This window comes from Amblyomma maculatum, chromosome 4 (assembly GCF_055883805.1).
Source record: "Amblyomma maculatum isolate TAMU_Amacu chromosome 4, ASM5588380v1, whole genome shotgun sequence".
NCBI lineage: Eukaryota > Metazoa > Arthropoda > Arachnida > Ixodida > Ixodidae > Amblyomma > Amblyomma maculatum.
This window is the reverse complement of record NC_139347.1, coordinates 101,681,957-101,699,268: the sequence shown is the minus strand read 5'-3', so window position 1 is coordinate 101,699,268 and position 17,312 is coordinate 101,681,957. Positions and strand designations below refer to the sequence as shown.

At 46.1% G+C, this 17,312-nt stretch overlaps 1 protein-coding gene across 1 annotated transcript in view; it reads right to left on the bottom strand.

Moving 5' to 3' along the window:
- Positions 1–243: 243 nt before the first annotated feature.
- Positions 244–17,312, bottom strand: part of Tsp74F (Tetraspanin 74F) — a 47,736-nt gene continuing 30,667 nt past the window's right edge. Inside the window, exons 2-8 of the mRNA XM_084602313.1 lie at positions 13,889–13,959; positions 8,786–8,977; positions 6,216–6,290; positions 5,718–5,813; positions 5,109–5,279; positions 4,443–4,526; positions 244–3,136 (exon numbers count right to left, since the gene is read on the bottom strand). Coding sequence (XP_084458439.1) covers positions 3,089–3,136; positions 4,443–4,526; positions 5,109–5,279; positions 5,718–5,813; positions 6,216–6,290; positions 8,786–8,977; positions 13,889–13,959 — 737 coding nt within the window. The 3' untranslated portion in view covers positions 244–3,088. The remainder of the gene's footprint in view (positions 3,137–4,442; positions 4,527–5,108; positions 5,280–5,717; positions 5,814–6,215; positions 6,291–8,785; positions 8,978–13,888; positions 13,960–17,312) is intronic.

Sequence of the window (17,312 nt, the reverse complement as noted above, 5' to 3'; positions counted from 1 at the left end):
GTTGCCTCACGTTAATTTTGGCAAGAGCTGCCAACTCGGGCTCTCCTTTCATTTTTGGGAGGCTGATATCAGAATCAGAATGCAAAGACCATTGCATTCTGAGCCAGACGCGTTACCACTATAGGCGACGCAGGCACATTCATATGACTTAGGTAAGGCGGGGCACGATATATTGGCCGGTAGCCTACGCTCTTGCGTCATATTTTAAAATGTCACATGCGAAGGCAAAACATGAACAGCCGGTTAGCGTTTCGAAAGTTTATTTCTGAAATAAATATCGAAAAAGACAACGCAAAATCATTTACATCGTCGCATACCGACACTGTCGAAAAAAAAAAAAAAAAAAGAACAACGATCAAGCGTCACGCTCTCTGACCAGTAAGTACTGGGCTTCATACGCAGTACAACATTAGGACAATGTGAGTCGAGCTAAGAGAGAGCACAGCTACATCTTTTTTTTTTTTTTTTTTTTTTACAATTCGAAACTTCTACGTTAATAGTATGCTGCTTACAGAGACAGAGTAAATGGCACTTCCCAACGAGCGCCTGAACAGTAAATGCTTGCTCATGGAAACAAATCTACACTGACAGTGCCAAGCAACACGGCATTTTGCTTCAGCGTAATGACAAGCAAGCATCTGCACACGCGATAGCTGACATGAGAGAAGTGCGAGAAAATGTGGCGAAATTTCAGGACGAGCATAATATCGAAACTGAAATGTATTTTTTTTTTCGGAGAAGACAACGCATGGTACTTTATGACAGCCATCAACACTTAATGCTCAGAACTCACAGTTATTGGTACCAGGACACAACATACACAGTTGAGACATACAACGAAATTATTTCCTCCGTTTTAAGTTGTGAACACAGGCCTGCACTTTTGGAGTCTCATTCACTCCACTTTTCTAGTTCGAACAGGGCATCTGGGCTCTTCTACGGTTAACTCTTTTGAAGCGAAAACAGCTTTTACATAAACAGTCGAGAAGCCCACATATACATGGTTCGCAAACATCGAATATACACATTGATAAGTACACCAATAAGTACAGACACCAAGTTCAATAATGTTGTGCGCGATTGTACGAGGACTTTTCTCTCGTCTCGCGATATGGTGACAGCTGTGGCGACATGCGCAATCACATAATTTGTAATTTGTAGACTAACACGGAATTTATTTTGCGCACGATAAGGACATCGTAAACACTATGGTGTGTGAAAATTCACGTTATTCACACTGATGTCATTCGCGCACGCGCGTATTCCTCCATGACGTCATTCTCTGCCGTGATGCCTGGTGTATCGTAAAACAGAATACACGTAATGCGAACTCACTTCTTGGCTGGGGCAACGAATCTCACTTACAGTGCTTCAAGTTTGGGCAAACGGTCGTGCGAAAAGGTATCACACTTATTTGAGGGAGCACTTATTAGTCAACATTAAAGCTAAGGATGGCAAAAAGCCTTTAGCCTTTTTTAGTATGCAGTGATATGTTTATATCTGAAAGATATGGTTATATGTATGTGGTATGTTTTCCTTATACCTCTTCAACATGAGCAGAGACCCCTGCTGTCACAGAAAGTGTACCTTGTGTAAATACGCACTGTACTCCATTTACCTCACGTGTTCGGAGTGATGAGAGCATAAGGCAGCATGCACAGTTGGCTGTCTTCCTTTGGTCCCAGTGTTGCAAGAGGCTGTTCTTTCTCCTTCTAATGTATCAACAATGTGCCAAATGAAAAAATGCATGTGGTTAAAGTGCATTGCTGCCTCTCTGTATGTTACATATACAGTGTGACTCAAACGCTGCAAAGAATGCACAAGTTGAGATGAAGTGTGCAAGCAGGTGAATAAACGGTTATACTAAGGCAGTGCAAATGGTCTAGTTAAAATATGACAACTCTACAGACATGCCTCAATTGTTGCTACAGAGAGGCAAGACTAGATGAGAAACACATTCAGTCCAGCATAGCAGCATACTTGTCATGTAAAGTAAGGATTGTCAAAACATAAGAATATTGAAAAGAAAACTTCAAGCTGGAGAATGCAAAGAGGATGAATGAATTACTAATGTGTTCTTCCGTTTCAGCCAAAAAAAAAAAAGACAAACAAAAAAAACTACATCACCATGGTTTTCAAATCATCACACGCCACAACGATATGAAGATGTTGGACTGAATAAAATAGCAGCTTCCACACTATTTAACACGGAAACACATCTTCACCTTGGCTTTCCCCACTGTTTCGCTAGAGGGTTTGGTTCGCTAATATATATTTCATCTGTTGTGCAGGAAAATTAGCTGTGTTATGCATTGTGTAGGTGGTGTTTGAAGTATCAGTGCTTACTTTGTGCTGCAGTACATCATCACACTTGTAAGTCTCGCTATAACATGTTCATAAATGCACTTTATCATGTTCAGAAAAATATCCCTTGTCCCCTAAAATCGTTTAGGGCCATGTTCTAAAAAGCTGTACAAAAGTTAATAAATTACAAAGGGTTTCAGAAGCAGGAACGACATGAAGAACAGTGTGAGTTGACAATACAGCGCCAGACAGAAACAAATATGGACGACAATAAAGACAGAAAAAAAAAACATTGCTTACAGTCCTTGCTCAACAAATGTAGCTATTCATACATGATAAATGAAGAACAAAACTTAGTCAACAAAAACACCTTCAACAAAAACGTCACAGTTCTCACTGAAGCGGCAAGAAAACAAAGCGCGCCTTTGCTTAAAACGTCCGTGCTCCAGCATTTTTGGTGAATTCCAGTATAGGCACTTCTAAAGCGGTGTCCACTCATTGTAAAGGCGGCGGCGGCGGCAGCAGCAGAAGCGTCCCTTTGCCAGGAGTTCCTTCGTCGTGCTTGTCATCTTCGCATGGCCGCACCAGGGCAACACTTAACAAAATTGAAGGGCAAAAGCCGCTGCAAAACTCAACAACGCCAGCGACGTAGGGAGGCGTCGTTGGCACCTTTGGTTGAAGAAGGAGCGAGGCACACACACACACGCACGCATGCGCACTGTAGCGAGGAGTAGGCACCAGGTCGCCGCCGGATATGACGTCATGGATAACTTCCGCTCTTGTCTTAGCGGATCATGAGGAACATGGCGCACGAAAGGACCATTCCGACGACCTGTGGGCATAAAGGAGGCGACTGTTACTTACTGCGCTTCATATTTAGAACTAGCAACACACATAAACAAACAATGAGTTTCTCTCCTTGCAAAGGAACGAAGGATAAATAAAAGCTAGCAAGAAAAAAGGCCTGCTCAAGCCGGGAAATACTAAATAACTTTAGTTTCGGTAATCGATCGCCAGCAAATTCCCTTGTTACATGGTGATCTAGTTAAATGATGGACAGAACTGCTCTGTGATTATGTCCATTGTGGCTACCCTTTTTCCAGTATGGCCAGCTACATATTATCGATTTCCAGTGCTTAAACTTGAGAAGGCGATATGTTCGACTAACAGGAGGCACCGAGCGCGCCTCAACAAAATATACCTTACCACGAACAGCAACATAAAGCAACTAAATATACTAGCCGCGTGAAAAAGTTCATCTTGATACGCCTATACAGGTTGACGGTTAATACGGGCTCAACGCCCATTAAAGGACTTATACTACGAGGTGTGTCGTGGTGGAGGGCTCTGGATAATACCGACCATCTGAGTTTTATTTTTTTCAATGCGCACTGGGGGGAATACGAACAGGAGACACAGTGCATGGGCGCCCTGGTTTTTGCTTCCATTGAAGCGCGACTGTAGGGGCCGAGTGATCGAAATTGGATCTCGCGGCTCCGCAGTCGAGCGCCCTAGCCACTGGGGCACCGCAGCGGGGCATGTACAGTAAGATCAGCAGTTCAGGCTGATCGCACGGGGTATAAAGCTGATGATGACTGTTCAGATAATTATTGTAGTGCTCCATGTCGATTTATTATAGCAACTACTATTGACTTTGTAGATAAGGCACTCCAGAAGTTTCAGCAACTTCCACAAAGTGGCACAGTGCATGACGCAGGAAGTTCTTTTTCACCAATAATAGCGTTGTTATGCTGTATGTGCACGTGCACTAGAGCTATGCAATGATAAACAGACAACTAAACTAGTATAGTAACTCTTCCGATATATCACAGGACGTAATGCCTTTCCACTAATTCTTCTGTTTGTGATTTCTTAGTTCATAATTCATCACCTTGTGAACAGTCGAAACTAACTGCCTCACTTCTCCTTGCAGTAATACACTTGAAATTAACGGCATACAATTGGTAATACAGTGAACGTTGCGTTTTTCATTATGCAATATTCAATTGATGGCATATATGTCGTCGGTTCGGATCCTTATCACAAACTAGTCTCGAAACTGGCTGGCAGATGGAAGCCGAATTGGAAGCGAAAAAAGTTTTTCGCAGGTTTAGAAATGCACAGAAACAGATACTTACTAAAAGGCAGGCGATGCCGATGCCTATTCCACCTACAATAACAGCATGTCCCTTCACGAAGTCTCGAACTTTCTCGTGACAGCTCTAAAAAAGAACAAAATGAAATGTAGTGTTAGAAGGCTTTAATGATTGCTCAAAATTGTATTTTTTTCTTGCGGCTCTGGGCGAAACCAGCATGCCTTCCACAAACGCAGTTGGCTACCACCATTCTGTATGATAGCTATGCTAGTTTACTGGAACATTCTCATCAAACAAAATTAGTTATGGAATACGGTCTGAAAACGTTGCGAAAGTAATATAACGCGTATAGCATCACACTAAAGTCTACTAAGTGTTAGATGCAAAGAAAATACAAAAAAAAATGTTCTCAGACTTATGAAAGTTATCCTTGTTTCTGTCAGCCTGACACTACCTGTGGAAGTGTTTAGCCCAACTGACGCATTTCCAGCGAAGCGTTTTCAAAGCGCATAAGGCCTTTCATAAAATATCCACCTTTGGCATCCGATTGCGAACAAAATAAGCTAAAATGACGTCCACTAGGAGGAAACAACTATTTCTACAAAGTTCTCATTCATTTAGGCCTAAATTAGCGCCAAAATTTGTCTGCATAGATTAAGGGCAATGAGAACTCTCAAAAATGGCAGTACGAAAATCAAATATACTCACGTCCATGTAAGTGTCCCGGTCCGTGGGGTTCTTGGAGCAGGCGTGAAGCCACTCCTTTCGCATGCAGCACGACTCCGGCACTTGGTGGTTTGCGTTGAAGTGCGAATTCTTGAGCGCCCAGATTCGATACGGTTCGACCTTCGGCTGTAGTCGGACCCCACAGCACTGGAACTGGATCAGAAAAGGAAAACGCATAATAAATTTTAACTTGGTCCGCACACCTCCCTCGACAAAACAGATAAAGACTATCATTGCGCGTCTACTGCTATTAATAACAAAATGATTTTCCCAATAACTTAATGCTAAAATACGGGCATGAAGAAACTAGGCAACGCAAAGATTGCTATTTCAAAATTATATCAAATAATTAAATTAAATTAGTTATATTATGCGTACATATTTATTTGTGCCCATTTGCTAATACAGAAGCGTCAAGCTGCTGTTACTATAAATTCGTGTCATTTAAATGTGCAAATTTCTAATGCCTGCCAATATATCCGCACACGCGTACAGGATAACTGACAAGGCTGTCCAGAGCGAGTACTGAACGTGCATGTGATGACAATTCCAATGAACCTAATTAATATACTCGAAATTTCTACAACTTACGTGCTGCTGCACAGCATCCCATGCATCTGTGACAACGGAGTCGTTCTTGTAGGAGGGAATGGACATGACCATTTCTTGGTACATCCGATCATCCACCTGGGTAAAAATATGCGAAACAGAGGCTTAGACACGAACAGAAATCAAAATTACACTCGGGAAATGCACGCCCGCATCTGCCCTGAAACGGTCAATTCTAGAGACACCGTGAAGTTGTAGCCACAGTTTACATTAAGAAAATATTTGTTTACCATTAAAGGTCGACATATAAGCCATAAGATGCCTCCTCCACGAGTACAAAAAAAAAAAAAAAAGTACAATTTTCACTGCCCTTGTTAAGCAGTATTTTAGACCCACTCTTTCTTGTCTGTTGTCTTGTCTATTGTATAACTATTAGACTTCACAAATATGATAGTTCGCTATATTAACTTGAACATATCTGTGTCGCATAAGCGAAACACGCTCTTTATTGGCAATAAACAGTGTAGCTTCGCTGCTTACCTCGTTTCTGAAGACGTATCCTAATATTCCTCCCACAAGCATTGTGATGAATATCATGAACAGTATTATGAAGTACTGGAAGGAGAAGAAAAAAATAACATATATTAGATACAGTGCAACACAAGCATGGTTAAACTTAAAATTGCGAAGAAAAAAAATAGTAGGTATTAGGCACACTGCAAGACAACCTTCGTTAAAGCCAAAATTAAAAATGAAGAAACTATTCAATGCACGCATTTCTATTTTATAATTAAATATTCATTTTACTGCATATCTCAGACCTGGACGCCGCGTAACAACGCGGCGTATCTGGACCGTATTAAAATTTCCCCTGTTAAGCTTTCTTGCACCTCGTTAATTCAGAAACATTAACCGAAATATTCGTAAGTATTGCCTTTCCTTCATTGTTTCAACAGGATGCAACCGATCCGATATCGGAGCTGCTCATGTAGAAACATGAGCAGCATCATTGGTAAGTATTCTATGTCAAAAGCATGCCCTTCTTCACGATCGCTGAACATAAATGAACTAAAGTATTTGTAATTCACTCTCAAAATAAAGGGAATATTTACTGTGATACTGTGCTTGAAAACAATAACGGACCTTTTCATTCAGCAAAATTACCAACTCAACGCTCTTTTCTTCTAACCCCAGCGTAGTTCCCTCTTACATTTAAAATATCGAATAGTGCAGAGTTCTCAGCACGGCAAATAATTACCAACATGCTGTTTATAAACCCTTGTCATGGAACCTAAAGCCACTATCAAGCATAACTGAACCTTTCAAAAATAGCTAACATTTTACCTGAAACGAAAAAGTAATTTTTGCTGACAACGCGCTGGCATACATGTAACAGACATTTTCCGCCACATATCATGCCATTCATCCGACTCATGCTATGAGACACGCTTCTTGACACTTTCGAATCGATTCTGAAGGCGCTGGTTTATTCATGCGATTCTCTTGTACGTCGAAAACGGACGCGTCGGCAGATGGATAAAGGAGAAAAAAGTTCAAGAACCCCTGCTTTCTCGAACGCGGTAGGTAACCTATGGAGGCTCGGGCAGAGAATCCGTTGTTGTGCGCTGTGGTACATTTGTTGATCATCTCTCACAGTTCGTTTCCATGTCGACAAAGGTGCAACAAATACCAAAAGCAGGCACCGAGCACGCTAAACGACGACGCACTCGATACGCGCCAGCATTCCGCGAATCAATAATATGCAAGCGCGATTCCCAGAAAGCCTTTTCCACCGGTCGATCCACCGCGAAGACATCGGCGGAGCATATTTTGTTTCCTTCGCCGCACGCGGCGCGGTCGCTTCCGATCCTAAGTGTTTCGGGTCGCTCGATTCCGATAGGGAACGACGAGGACGCAAGTTCGGGGCCATCGAAGGACGATGCACCTATTTACCGCGTCACTGTGCGAGGTCGTGTCGAAATGAACTCTCCGTTACGCAGAATTCCTGCCTTTCTTTGGGTCAATACAGATCCATTAAAGACCGCTGGCCGTAGCGCCGCGAGGCTGCATATGTCCTGGCAGTGTTCCACGGCCATTTCAAGGGTTTGACGTGACCGAGTTATTTCGGACAGTTAAGTGCAAGAGCGAGGGATCCTTGTCGAGCGCTGGAACTGTTCCGTACCAGAAATGCCGTTCAGCGGGAAAACTCCCGTTGCCATGTTTTGATGACATCTCTTTGCGATTAGGGCTGGCATTGAGTGAGCAGACTATCTGTAGGAACTCGTGCAGAGTCGATGGCTTCGTATCAATATATAGGCTGCCCTCCTTCGATATCTACACACTGCCACTTTTCCCTTCTTCTCCTCTTCCGCTTTCGTGGCCGACCTCTCTGCCTCTCCAAGACAAAAAACTCATCTATTACAAACAAAAATTGGGCCAATTGGCGGCGACTGTTGCAGATCACTGTGGGTGCATGTTTTCAATGCTTAATCAAAAGAACGTTTACGATTTCTGGTTAATTATTCGTTTTGGCTTACCGGGCCGACTCCAGCATAGCTATGAGAAATAATTTAAGGCCGTCTTTAGTTTCCGTAAGTTCTAAGAGAGTGTCGGTGAAAGCAGGCCAGTATCTTATTCAGCCTTACTACTTCACGAGTACTTCTCAACCATGCAGTTAGCTTGTGCAAACAGAAGCGCCTGCTTGCTAAGCTGAATTACATGAATGTAATTCAGTCTGTGCGAGCAAATATGAATAATTTGATCGTTGTATGAAGACGCGATACTCGTTACGCACGCAGATCTTGCGAGGCACCATGGAAGATTGCCCCAGCCTCTGGTTTACAACATTCGCACAAGAAAGTCGACTCTAGTGACATCTGGGAATTAACTGAAAATACTTGTGTTGACAGATCGCAAGCATCTCACCACGCGGCAATTTTTTCCACAAAGACTGCGCTATAAAAGCTGCGTTGGTCGTTTAAATTATTTTTTCATACTTTCATATAAGGTCAACAGCGAATATAATATGTCCATAAAGCAAAAAAAAAAGTATGTGAGTGTGTGTGGGGGAGGGGGGAGGGGGGGGGCGACAACCAGTAGACGTGGCTTACCGTGAGGAGCATGCACTTGATCTCCTTGAAGGCGCCGAGGCAACCGAGGAAGGAGATTATAGTGACGACAACACCGGTGGCGATGAGGATGGACGCCGAGCTGACGTACAGGTCCGTACCCAGGAGCCTTTCCATGAAGGACCGGTCGGCCAGGGTCCAGATGCCCACCGCGAACACCACCACTCCGCCAACCTGAGTACCACAAACAGAAATTGCATACCTATAGTTAAACCTGCGGTGAACACCACGGCCTCGTGCCAGACACAATAAGAAACACACAAATAATGCGTGCACGCACACTCTTTAGGTACAGTCTTTGTCAAAAGTTTAGCACCTAGGGGATATCCTTTTAAGCCATACAGGGGCTATACTTTAGCACTTGGCGTTAGTCCTCCTTCCCATTGCAGAGGTTAGAACAAACAATATTCTCACTTTGAAATGCAGAGAATCCATCACGAACCACAGGACGTGGCTCGGGGGCAAACCCCTGGACTCTAAACTTTTGACAAAGGCTGTGGATCATCGAAACTCCTTAAGCTTTTCTTTTTGCATTACAGCATTAGCTGAATGAGGGACACTGCACAAGATAATACGTCAATATCTCCTACCCAAACACATTTTTACAACCTAAAGGGAATTGAGAATGCTGTTCAGGTGGGCAACGCACACTGGGCAGAAGTGTTTTTGATAATGTCCGTCTGTAGCGATGTATTCAAGGAGAATCATAATGTTGTGTGGCTGTGGTGCCTGTAAATAGCGAACGCCGGAAACCGTAACAAGTCGCGTCACGCTCAGTGGATCACGGCCGGATATGGTGCGCCAGTTCGAGGTATTTGAGGGCTAAGGCCCGATTAGCCCACTTTCATTGGATAGTGCCACTATGTATTAAAGTGATGTCCGCGGAGGCCGGTCGGAGCCTTCTGAACGGCAACATAGTGTCCCTGTTCAACCCAGGGACTTCTTCGTGGTTCTTTCGAAAACGCGAAGCATAGCGAAGCTTTATTTCGTGCAATTATTTCTTCCAATTTCTGTGCAGCTCGGACCACTATGTGCGCCCTTGTTCTCCACGGCTTTATTAGCAGCTGAGTCAGTGACCTAATTCACGGCTTGGTGAACACCGGCAATGGGCCACTTTTCCCACTTAATTGCTTACGAACCACACCAGAGCTAGGGTGTAAAATAATACCCTCTTTGTAAAAACCAAATGTGCAATCTGTTGTCCACGCTCGAGCCCTTAGCCCTTCACAAAATAGCAGTGACTTTAATTTCAGGTAAATGCCAGTAACAGCCATGCTTTGAATAACATGCATGTTCTGAACCAGAGCAGCCATAATATCAAGGGTTTTTTTTTTAATTATTTTATATACACGCAAGAGCAGCTGCAAAAACTGCTGCACTCAGCCTTCGCCTACAGTGACGAGTAGGCAACGGCAGCTGCATAGGAGGTTTCAGAGGCTGTCCACGTACGATCCACCTCTCAACATATCGCAGGATTTTCTGCATACATATCTCGGCAAACGAAATTCCGCTCTAGAAAAATTTCCAAGCTTCACTGCTACACATAACTCGCAGTAACGGCTCCAAAAATAATTGAAAAGAAATATATGCGTGTCCTGTAGGCTGAAATTAAGCCGCCAACTTCGACGTTCACCTTCAAGTCACTTGCCGCATAAACGGCTGACAAAATGCTATACGATTCAGCGACGGTGACGCGTAGGACGCGCCTATTTAATGATGCTTGAGCGCACAGATCACGTTACTCCTTCAAGGGCAGCGCACAGTACTACTGGCATGCCTGCGATACGTCGTTTCGAAAGCGCAGTGCATATCATCCTCCTCCTCCTCCTCTTCTCCGTGAAATAGACATGTCCGGCCTGCTCTCTCCTGTACACTGGCTTTTTTTATTGTTTTTTTTTTTTTTCAGCCAACTGGGAACCACCAACCAGACCAACTTCGTGACGTTATTTCCAATTCCGCGTGTTTCTAGCTCACTGCCAATAAGCTAGCAAGCCACGCTTAAACGAAGTGTCGAAACAAAGATGTTAGGATAGAACAGTTATGCTGTCGTTATGAAACCTATACATAACATCTCTGGGGGAACAGTGCATCGCTTACAATTGAGACAACGGCATCATCGATAACGGCGGACACTGGGACAACTCTGCGCGACGCAGGGTCCCGGACGGAGAGCGTGTCCACTCTCCTCGGGCCAGAGCGAAAGAGCACGGGGGCGCCGGCGGGGCAGGTCCCCGGGACCCTATCTCTCCATTTTTAATGCCGCCTGCCCGGGATCGGGGACGAAGCCCAGCCGGGTCGCTTCGGACCACACCCAAAAAAGGGACGTCCGCGGCGGTGGCCCCATATCCACGTGTGCCGAGCCCACGCGCGCACTCGACGACGTCGATCTCAACGCCGGCTCCTCGCTCCCCTCCAGCCCAGTACCCCGCGTTGTCCCGCCACCTCCGTCATATGGGTCCCGATTTCCCAGCGGTCTGCCTCTCGCCCCCACGAAGCCCTTCATTACGCCGCTGCCCTGGCCAGTCCACCTTTCCCCTCAAGCTCCTTGTTCCTGTTCTCCCCATTCAAGTCTCTTACCCGTCGTTCTCTCTCCCTCTCCTGCTGCCTGCTCAAGATTATAAGCCGTTTCAAAAGGGCGAGCTAGTCGATCCTCGAGCGCCAAGTCGAAGCCCGTGCACACCTGACCTTTATTAATGTGACGCACTATCCATGTTGGGCTGTCGTTGCGTTCATTGGCTGCTCGCATCCGCTGGTGCGACCATGTTTCCTGGGTGGCGTAATAACGCGCAATTTCTGTTCATTTTAAGTAACTTAAGCGCATTGAAAAACGCCGTCTGCGTAGTGAGGAGCCACGTGCATTACTTATACACACCCGGCTGCCTTTTATGTGCACTTCCGCCTAGTTGTTCTCGCGCTGGAAGTTTTTTTTTTTTTTTTTTTTTTCTGCTGCTTGGCGTGAAGCCGGAACGCTTGCTTCGTTTTATTCTCTCCACTAGGCTGAAAAGAGATCGCGACAATTTTAAGGAAAAACGAGCAGCGTCCTTTGCAAACTTTGACGGTCAATCGCTGCTTGCATCCCGGGCGTATAACAGTGACGTCCGCGTGAGATGAGCGGGAAAGAGAGCAGCCTGCGTTTCATTGGTAGCGAATTTAAACCCTTCCTTGAAGTCGCCGAGGTCTGTGTTTTTCGGAAAATAAAACCTCGGAGTATAATGCGACTTTTGCATCAGAGTCCTTCAATCGCCTCGGATTAAGTCGCTGTGAAGCCCTGTACACCACAGCCTCTTATAACAGCCGACCATCAAAGGTTAAAAAAGTAACGCACCCAATCAAGTCGCATTTCATTTTTCTCATCTCTATGTCACCTCGGTTAACAGCACTCTGCGAATCGAATCAGCGGCCTCGCTGTAAGTCTGAGCGCACGATGCCCAATGGCCACCCCGATATACATAAGGCAGGAATAATTTATATGTACAACACGCTTTTCATTTGCCAACAGCAGCTCGCCTCTTAATCTGCCGCGCTAATTAATGCTTTCCATCTCACCGAAGACTTCTTTCGTATCCTTGAATCAGCACTGCAGACGTGTGATTTATGGCCCCAGTTAAGACGACACTCAAAACTGGATGCCAGCCTGAGTCTGACCTTCACCGCAGCGCGTCGCCAGCCGACCGAGAGAAATTAAGAATTTACGAAGGTCACAGCGAGGGGCTGCAAGTTAATATCGCACATATTCCTCGCTCTTTCTCTCTCTTGGGGTAGCGTCGTATCATGCATATTCCTCAGACTTCTCTATTCGCCGCCATCGTCCACGGGCTCGGTCTGCAACCCATATACCCAACGTTGGCGTACACGTTTTTTTTTTTTTTTTTTTTTTTCATCGAATCCGGCGAGAACGGATATTTAGCGAGGGCCTGACCTCGCTTTTATTTTTCTTTTATTCATTTATTTTTTTCTTTTGCTGTGGGATAAAATAAAGGTCTTTCCTCACTGAGCGCCAAAAACACTGCACCGCCAATGACACCTGATGCAAGAGGACAGCTCTCGCCTTCCACATCGTCTAACACTCGCTCGAGAATCGTACTTTTACTCAAAGCCTCTAGGCACCCCCCCCCCCCCCTCCCCCCTCTTATCACAGACTACATTGCATCGCAGCCCGGAGGGGGTTACCACTCCGGCGGCAAAACAACTACTATGCGATGAGGCAGCAAAACAAAAACAACATAATCGAAGACAGGAAAAATTGAATCGAGCGAAAGGATTTAATGAGATAAAGAAAAAAGATCGGAGAGGCAACGTCCGCACGTGCGCATCGCGAAATCTTGCGGCTTGATTACGCGGGGCCAAATAAACCCGGAGTGCACATGTGTGTGTGTCTTTCTACACCCTTGAGCCGAATGGAATCCCGCGCATGTGGAGGTTTTACCTCTCTCTCTCGCTCTCTCTCTCTCTTGCTGTCCTCTCTATGCTTTGGGCGGCCGTATGTGCATGGAGCGGGAGAGTGTGCAGCCAGCTTTCAGTCAAGGTCTCCCGACGCGTTTACGGGGTCGTCCTTCCGGTTGCGGGCAAGACGCTACGCTAAAGCGGCGAAGATGCATTTACAGGAGCTCCACGTTCTGTATATGGTTTTTACGCTATACACTGGCGTCCGGAGACCGTGTAAACTTCAGCGCGCCTGCTAAATTTCGGCGAGGCGGAGCGGCCTTGACTGCGAGGTTCTCAGTGTTTAGATAATGTTGGATCGCGTCTTTCTTTCTTTCTTTCTTTCTTTCTTTCTTTCTTTCTTTCTTTCTTTCTTTCTTTCTTTCTTTCTTTCTTTCTTTCTTTCTTTCTGTGCCGGCAACAGCGGCCTACACTGTTCAGTACACAGTGATGTACGTGAAACGCAAAGCTGAATCAACCTACCTTCGCCAAAAATAGCGACCACTACAATTCAAACTCTTCGCTGTCCGTTTAGAGTTCGGCGGAGCATTCAGTCCGCGCTCTTGACGAGCTCTGCCGAACAACGCAATGTCTCCGAAAACGACGTCGCGCCGCAGTAATATACCTTCCCAGTAAGTGGAAACAAACGAGAACCGTACTCACCATGATGATGAAGTTGGCCACGAAGAGTGCATACTTGACTACTTTCCCGCACCCCTCCAGCATTCTTGTATCTGCAAAACAGTGAAGAAGAAGGCAACGCAGGTTAGTTTTCACGAAGACGCACGTCCCTACTACGAAGTCACTGAAGTAATAAGAAGAGGATTGGTCTCGTGGTCGAATTAGGCCACACCCACTCAGAAGAAAAAAAATAAAATGTCCCAGCTTCTGCATATTCTTGCAATCTTGTTGACTTCATATTTTGCACACCTCAATCGAAACAAAAATCTGCATGTCATATGCACGAATCATTTATATTTCCCAATGAAAATTGAATTTCGCTATCCAGCCAAGGATACACCATCGTGCCTATTTAGATTTGGAAATAAAAAGGGGCGGGGGCGCGCAGGACAAATGAAAATGAAATAAAGAAGGCTCATGTACTTTCATGGCAATTCTAACCACGGGGAACAGCGTAAACAAACTTCGGCGCACGCCGTTCCGGAAGAGATACGAAGTGACGTAAACAACCCGACGCGCGAAAAGCAAACGTAAAAGTAAAGCACGAAGAAGCAGCACAGGGAAGAAAGGAGGCAATCAGCCCGATATCGTAATGCGACGAGCGAGGGAGTATTTTTAGCCGCCCTTCCTGCAGCTTGGGCGTGGTCTCCTTCCTGTCCGAAGGGAGAACAATCAGTCGCCGCCGCAAAAGTCACAAAGATTGATGCGGGGCCCGTGCCGCCCGGAATAGGAAATGCGACCATCTGGGGAATGCGCGACAAGGTCCCTCGTTCAAGGATCGTCCTATCCGATATCCCGCTTTCGGCCACCGCCAGCGCGGAAGTATCGGCGGAGGCGGCGGGTTGCAGTAGTTTGCTTTTATACTCTTTTAATGAAAACCTCGGTATGAGTTCCGGGACTCGGTTTTCCGAAGAATTCTTATATGGCGGGAGGAAAAGTACAGGTACTTCGTTTTAGAAAGGGGGGGGGGGGGGGGGGGGGGGTTGCAGTAGGAAATCGGGAGGGAATTCTTTACAACTGCGCTTCCCGAATATTTTGCAAAACAAAAAACAAAGAGCACTTACAACCATAATAAGTTGACACTGTTTTTCTCATAGGGATGTGCGGTGGTTGAATTGCGGTGTGGAACTGTGCAGTGCATAATTATAAACGACTTAGTAGTCCTCGTCATGAATTCATCCGATATTCCGAGCTTTAAGGTGTGACGAACGCATAATCTCTTCTACGCAAACTAGGCGGCTTTCTCAAGGCACATGGTGCTTATATTTGTCTAGGCTCATCAAGAATTAGGCTTAGCGCATTGTTTCCGCTGTAATAATGTATTCGACAATAAAAAGAAAATAAAGGGGCGGTGATTCTAGCCGTCCTAGTGTGGAATGCGGTTCAGGATTCTGCTGGCGATCAAATTACAGGTCTCGCCTGTTGCCACCCGCATTACTCGGAAGAGCGAGGCGAGCTTGGGAAGATCTCAGCTCGCTCGCCCTTCTCACCCATTTTCCCCGAGGCAGAACCAATGGTACGAAACCAAGCATCGCAATTAGGCATGCGTGTATCCAAAGCTCGTTGCTGCAACAGGTGTAACGAAACACCCTAAAGCCCAAGAAAAATGATGAAAAATGATGCTTCGTCTTGAGTGGGGAAACGCTGAGAACGTGCCTTCACCTGGAACACGCTCACGCACACCTCTTAAGCGGCGTGACTTCCGCTCCATGCCGCCGCAGCCAATTACTCTTCGAACAATTTTTTCCGCCTAAGTAAGTCATCAACAATGTATAGCCGTAGCTGCCATCGATAGGTCATCTTTTCTGCGGGGGGTACGATGTCAGAAATGGCTCGAACCCAGTAAAGATGCGCAACACTTGCTCCCTACAACGTTCCAACTATTCTTGTAGTTCATTTATACTTCGCGAAAGAGTTACATAAGCGCAAAGGCTTTGCAACACTGGGAGAAAACCATTCATTTGAAAAGACGGAGTTGATCGTCAACGCGCACTCGAAGTACGTAATGAGTTCGACTTACCAGCCCTGTATTCCTTTAAAGCGATCCTTTGTTGCTACTGCTTCTTCAATTTCATTTGCTTCCTATTGACCTGCGATAACCCGCATAGCGTGCATCTAACTTTGCTTACCGTCTTTCAGAACCATGCGTCAGTCTGTATTTATAAAGATGCTAAAAGTGCCTCCTGTAACTCAGGTGTGCTTGGAGAGTCATATGATATCTGCTGCGAGGACGCAAAAACGCGCGAAAATTTTGGCGCGCAATCCAGATATGACGGTCTTCTTGGAGCGAAAGCGGCAAAAACGAACGCGTTCAGCAGGCCGCAAGGTTGGCAGCCATAGCAGCATTCCAGATAGGTTCTCATGCGACACTTCAGCTGGGGCCGACATTTGATTGGACTAGATTGGAGTCCGACAGAGAAAAATGCCCCAACTCACCCACGTTCTCAACCATAGCATCGAGGAGGAGACCGGCGGAAGACCGCCGCTCGTTCCTATGTTCGCCGCCGAAGACGGTCGACGCTCTGGCCGCAGCACCGTAGAAACACCCACTAGCGAACCGAAAGCGAACGACCACGACCACAAGCGACCAAGGATCAAACAGAGTCGACTCGACGACGTGCGACCGACCCGAGTCGATACACACGCACTTCTGCGCCCGGCGCCGCGACCCGGGGATAGATCGACGCAGTAAGCTCCCGCGGCGAACCCTCGCGGCGGCGTGCGGACCACGAGGCGGTGACGCGGGACGGAGCCCGAGACAAAACCATTACCGGGAGAGGGTTGGAAAAGAACAAGTCGGCGGCGAGGAGGCCGCGAAAGAAATGAACGAGCGTTTGGCGAAGCGCTAGTTCGAGAGCCTGCATGCCTTCCTTTCACTCACTGCCCGTCGCCGATCGACCACGCGTGCAACACCTACCCCATCGCGTGCACCAGTCGGTGGACCGGCAGGCTTCGCGACGGAGTCTCGTCGTTCGATGAGGGTGCGACACCATTTGGCCGCGCTGACCCGCTGGACAAAAGCACCCCCGCGAGAAGCAAAAAGAAAAAGCAAGTGCAGCGACCCATTTCAAAAAAGAAAAGGAAGCAAAGAGCTTACGTCATTTATACCAATATAGAAAACAAGGAAACCATTTCTATAACGACCTGATCATTCCTTCCTTTCATTTCCTTACCTTCGCATTTCAATCCGCTTCTTGTTTTTTCTTTTTTTTTTTTTTTCGCGGACCCATTCAACTTTCCTCTAAGCTATCGAGAGGTGGGGTGCTTACGCGATGTGATTCCCGGGCCCCTGACACAATATCGGCGTGCAGGCCATGATATTGCGGGTGTTCTCGAGAGTTACAGCTGTTAAACCGGTCGCAGATTGTTCGACACTACATAACGGCGCGACTTATACATCCTCGTC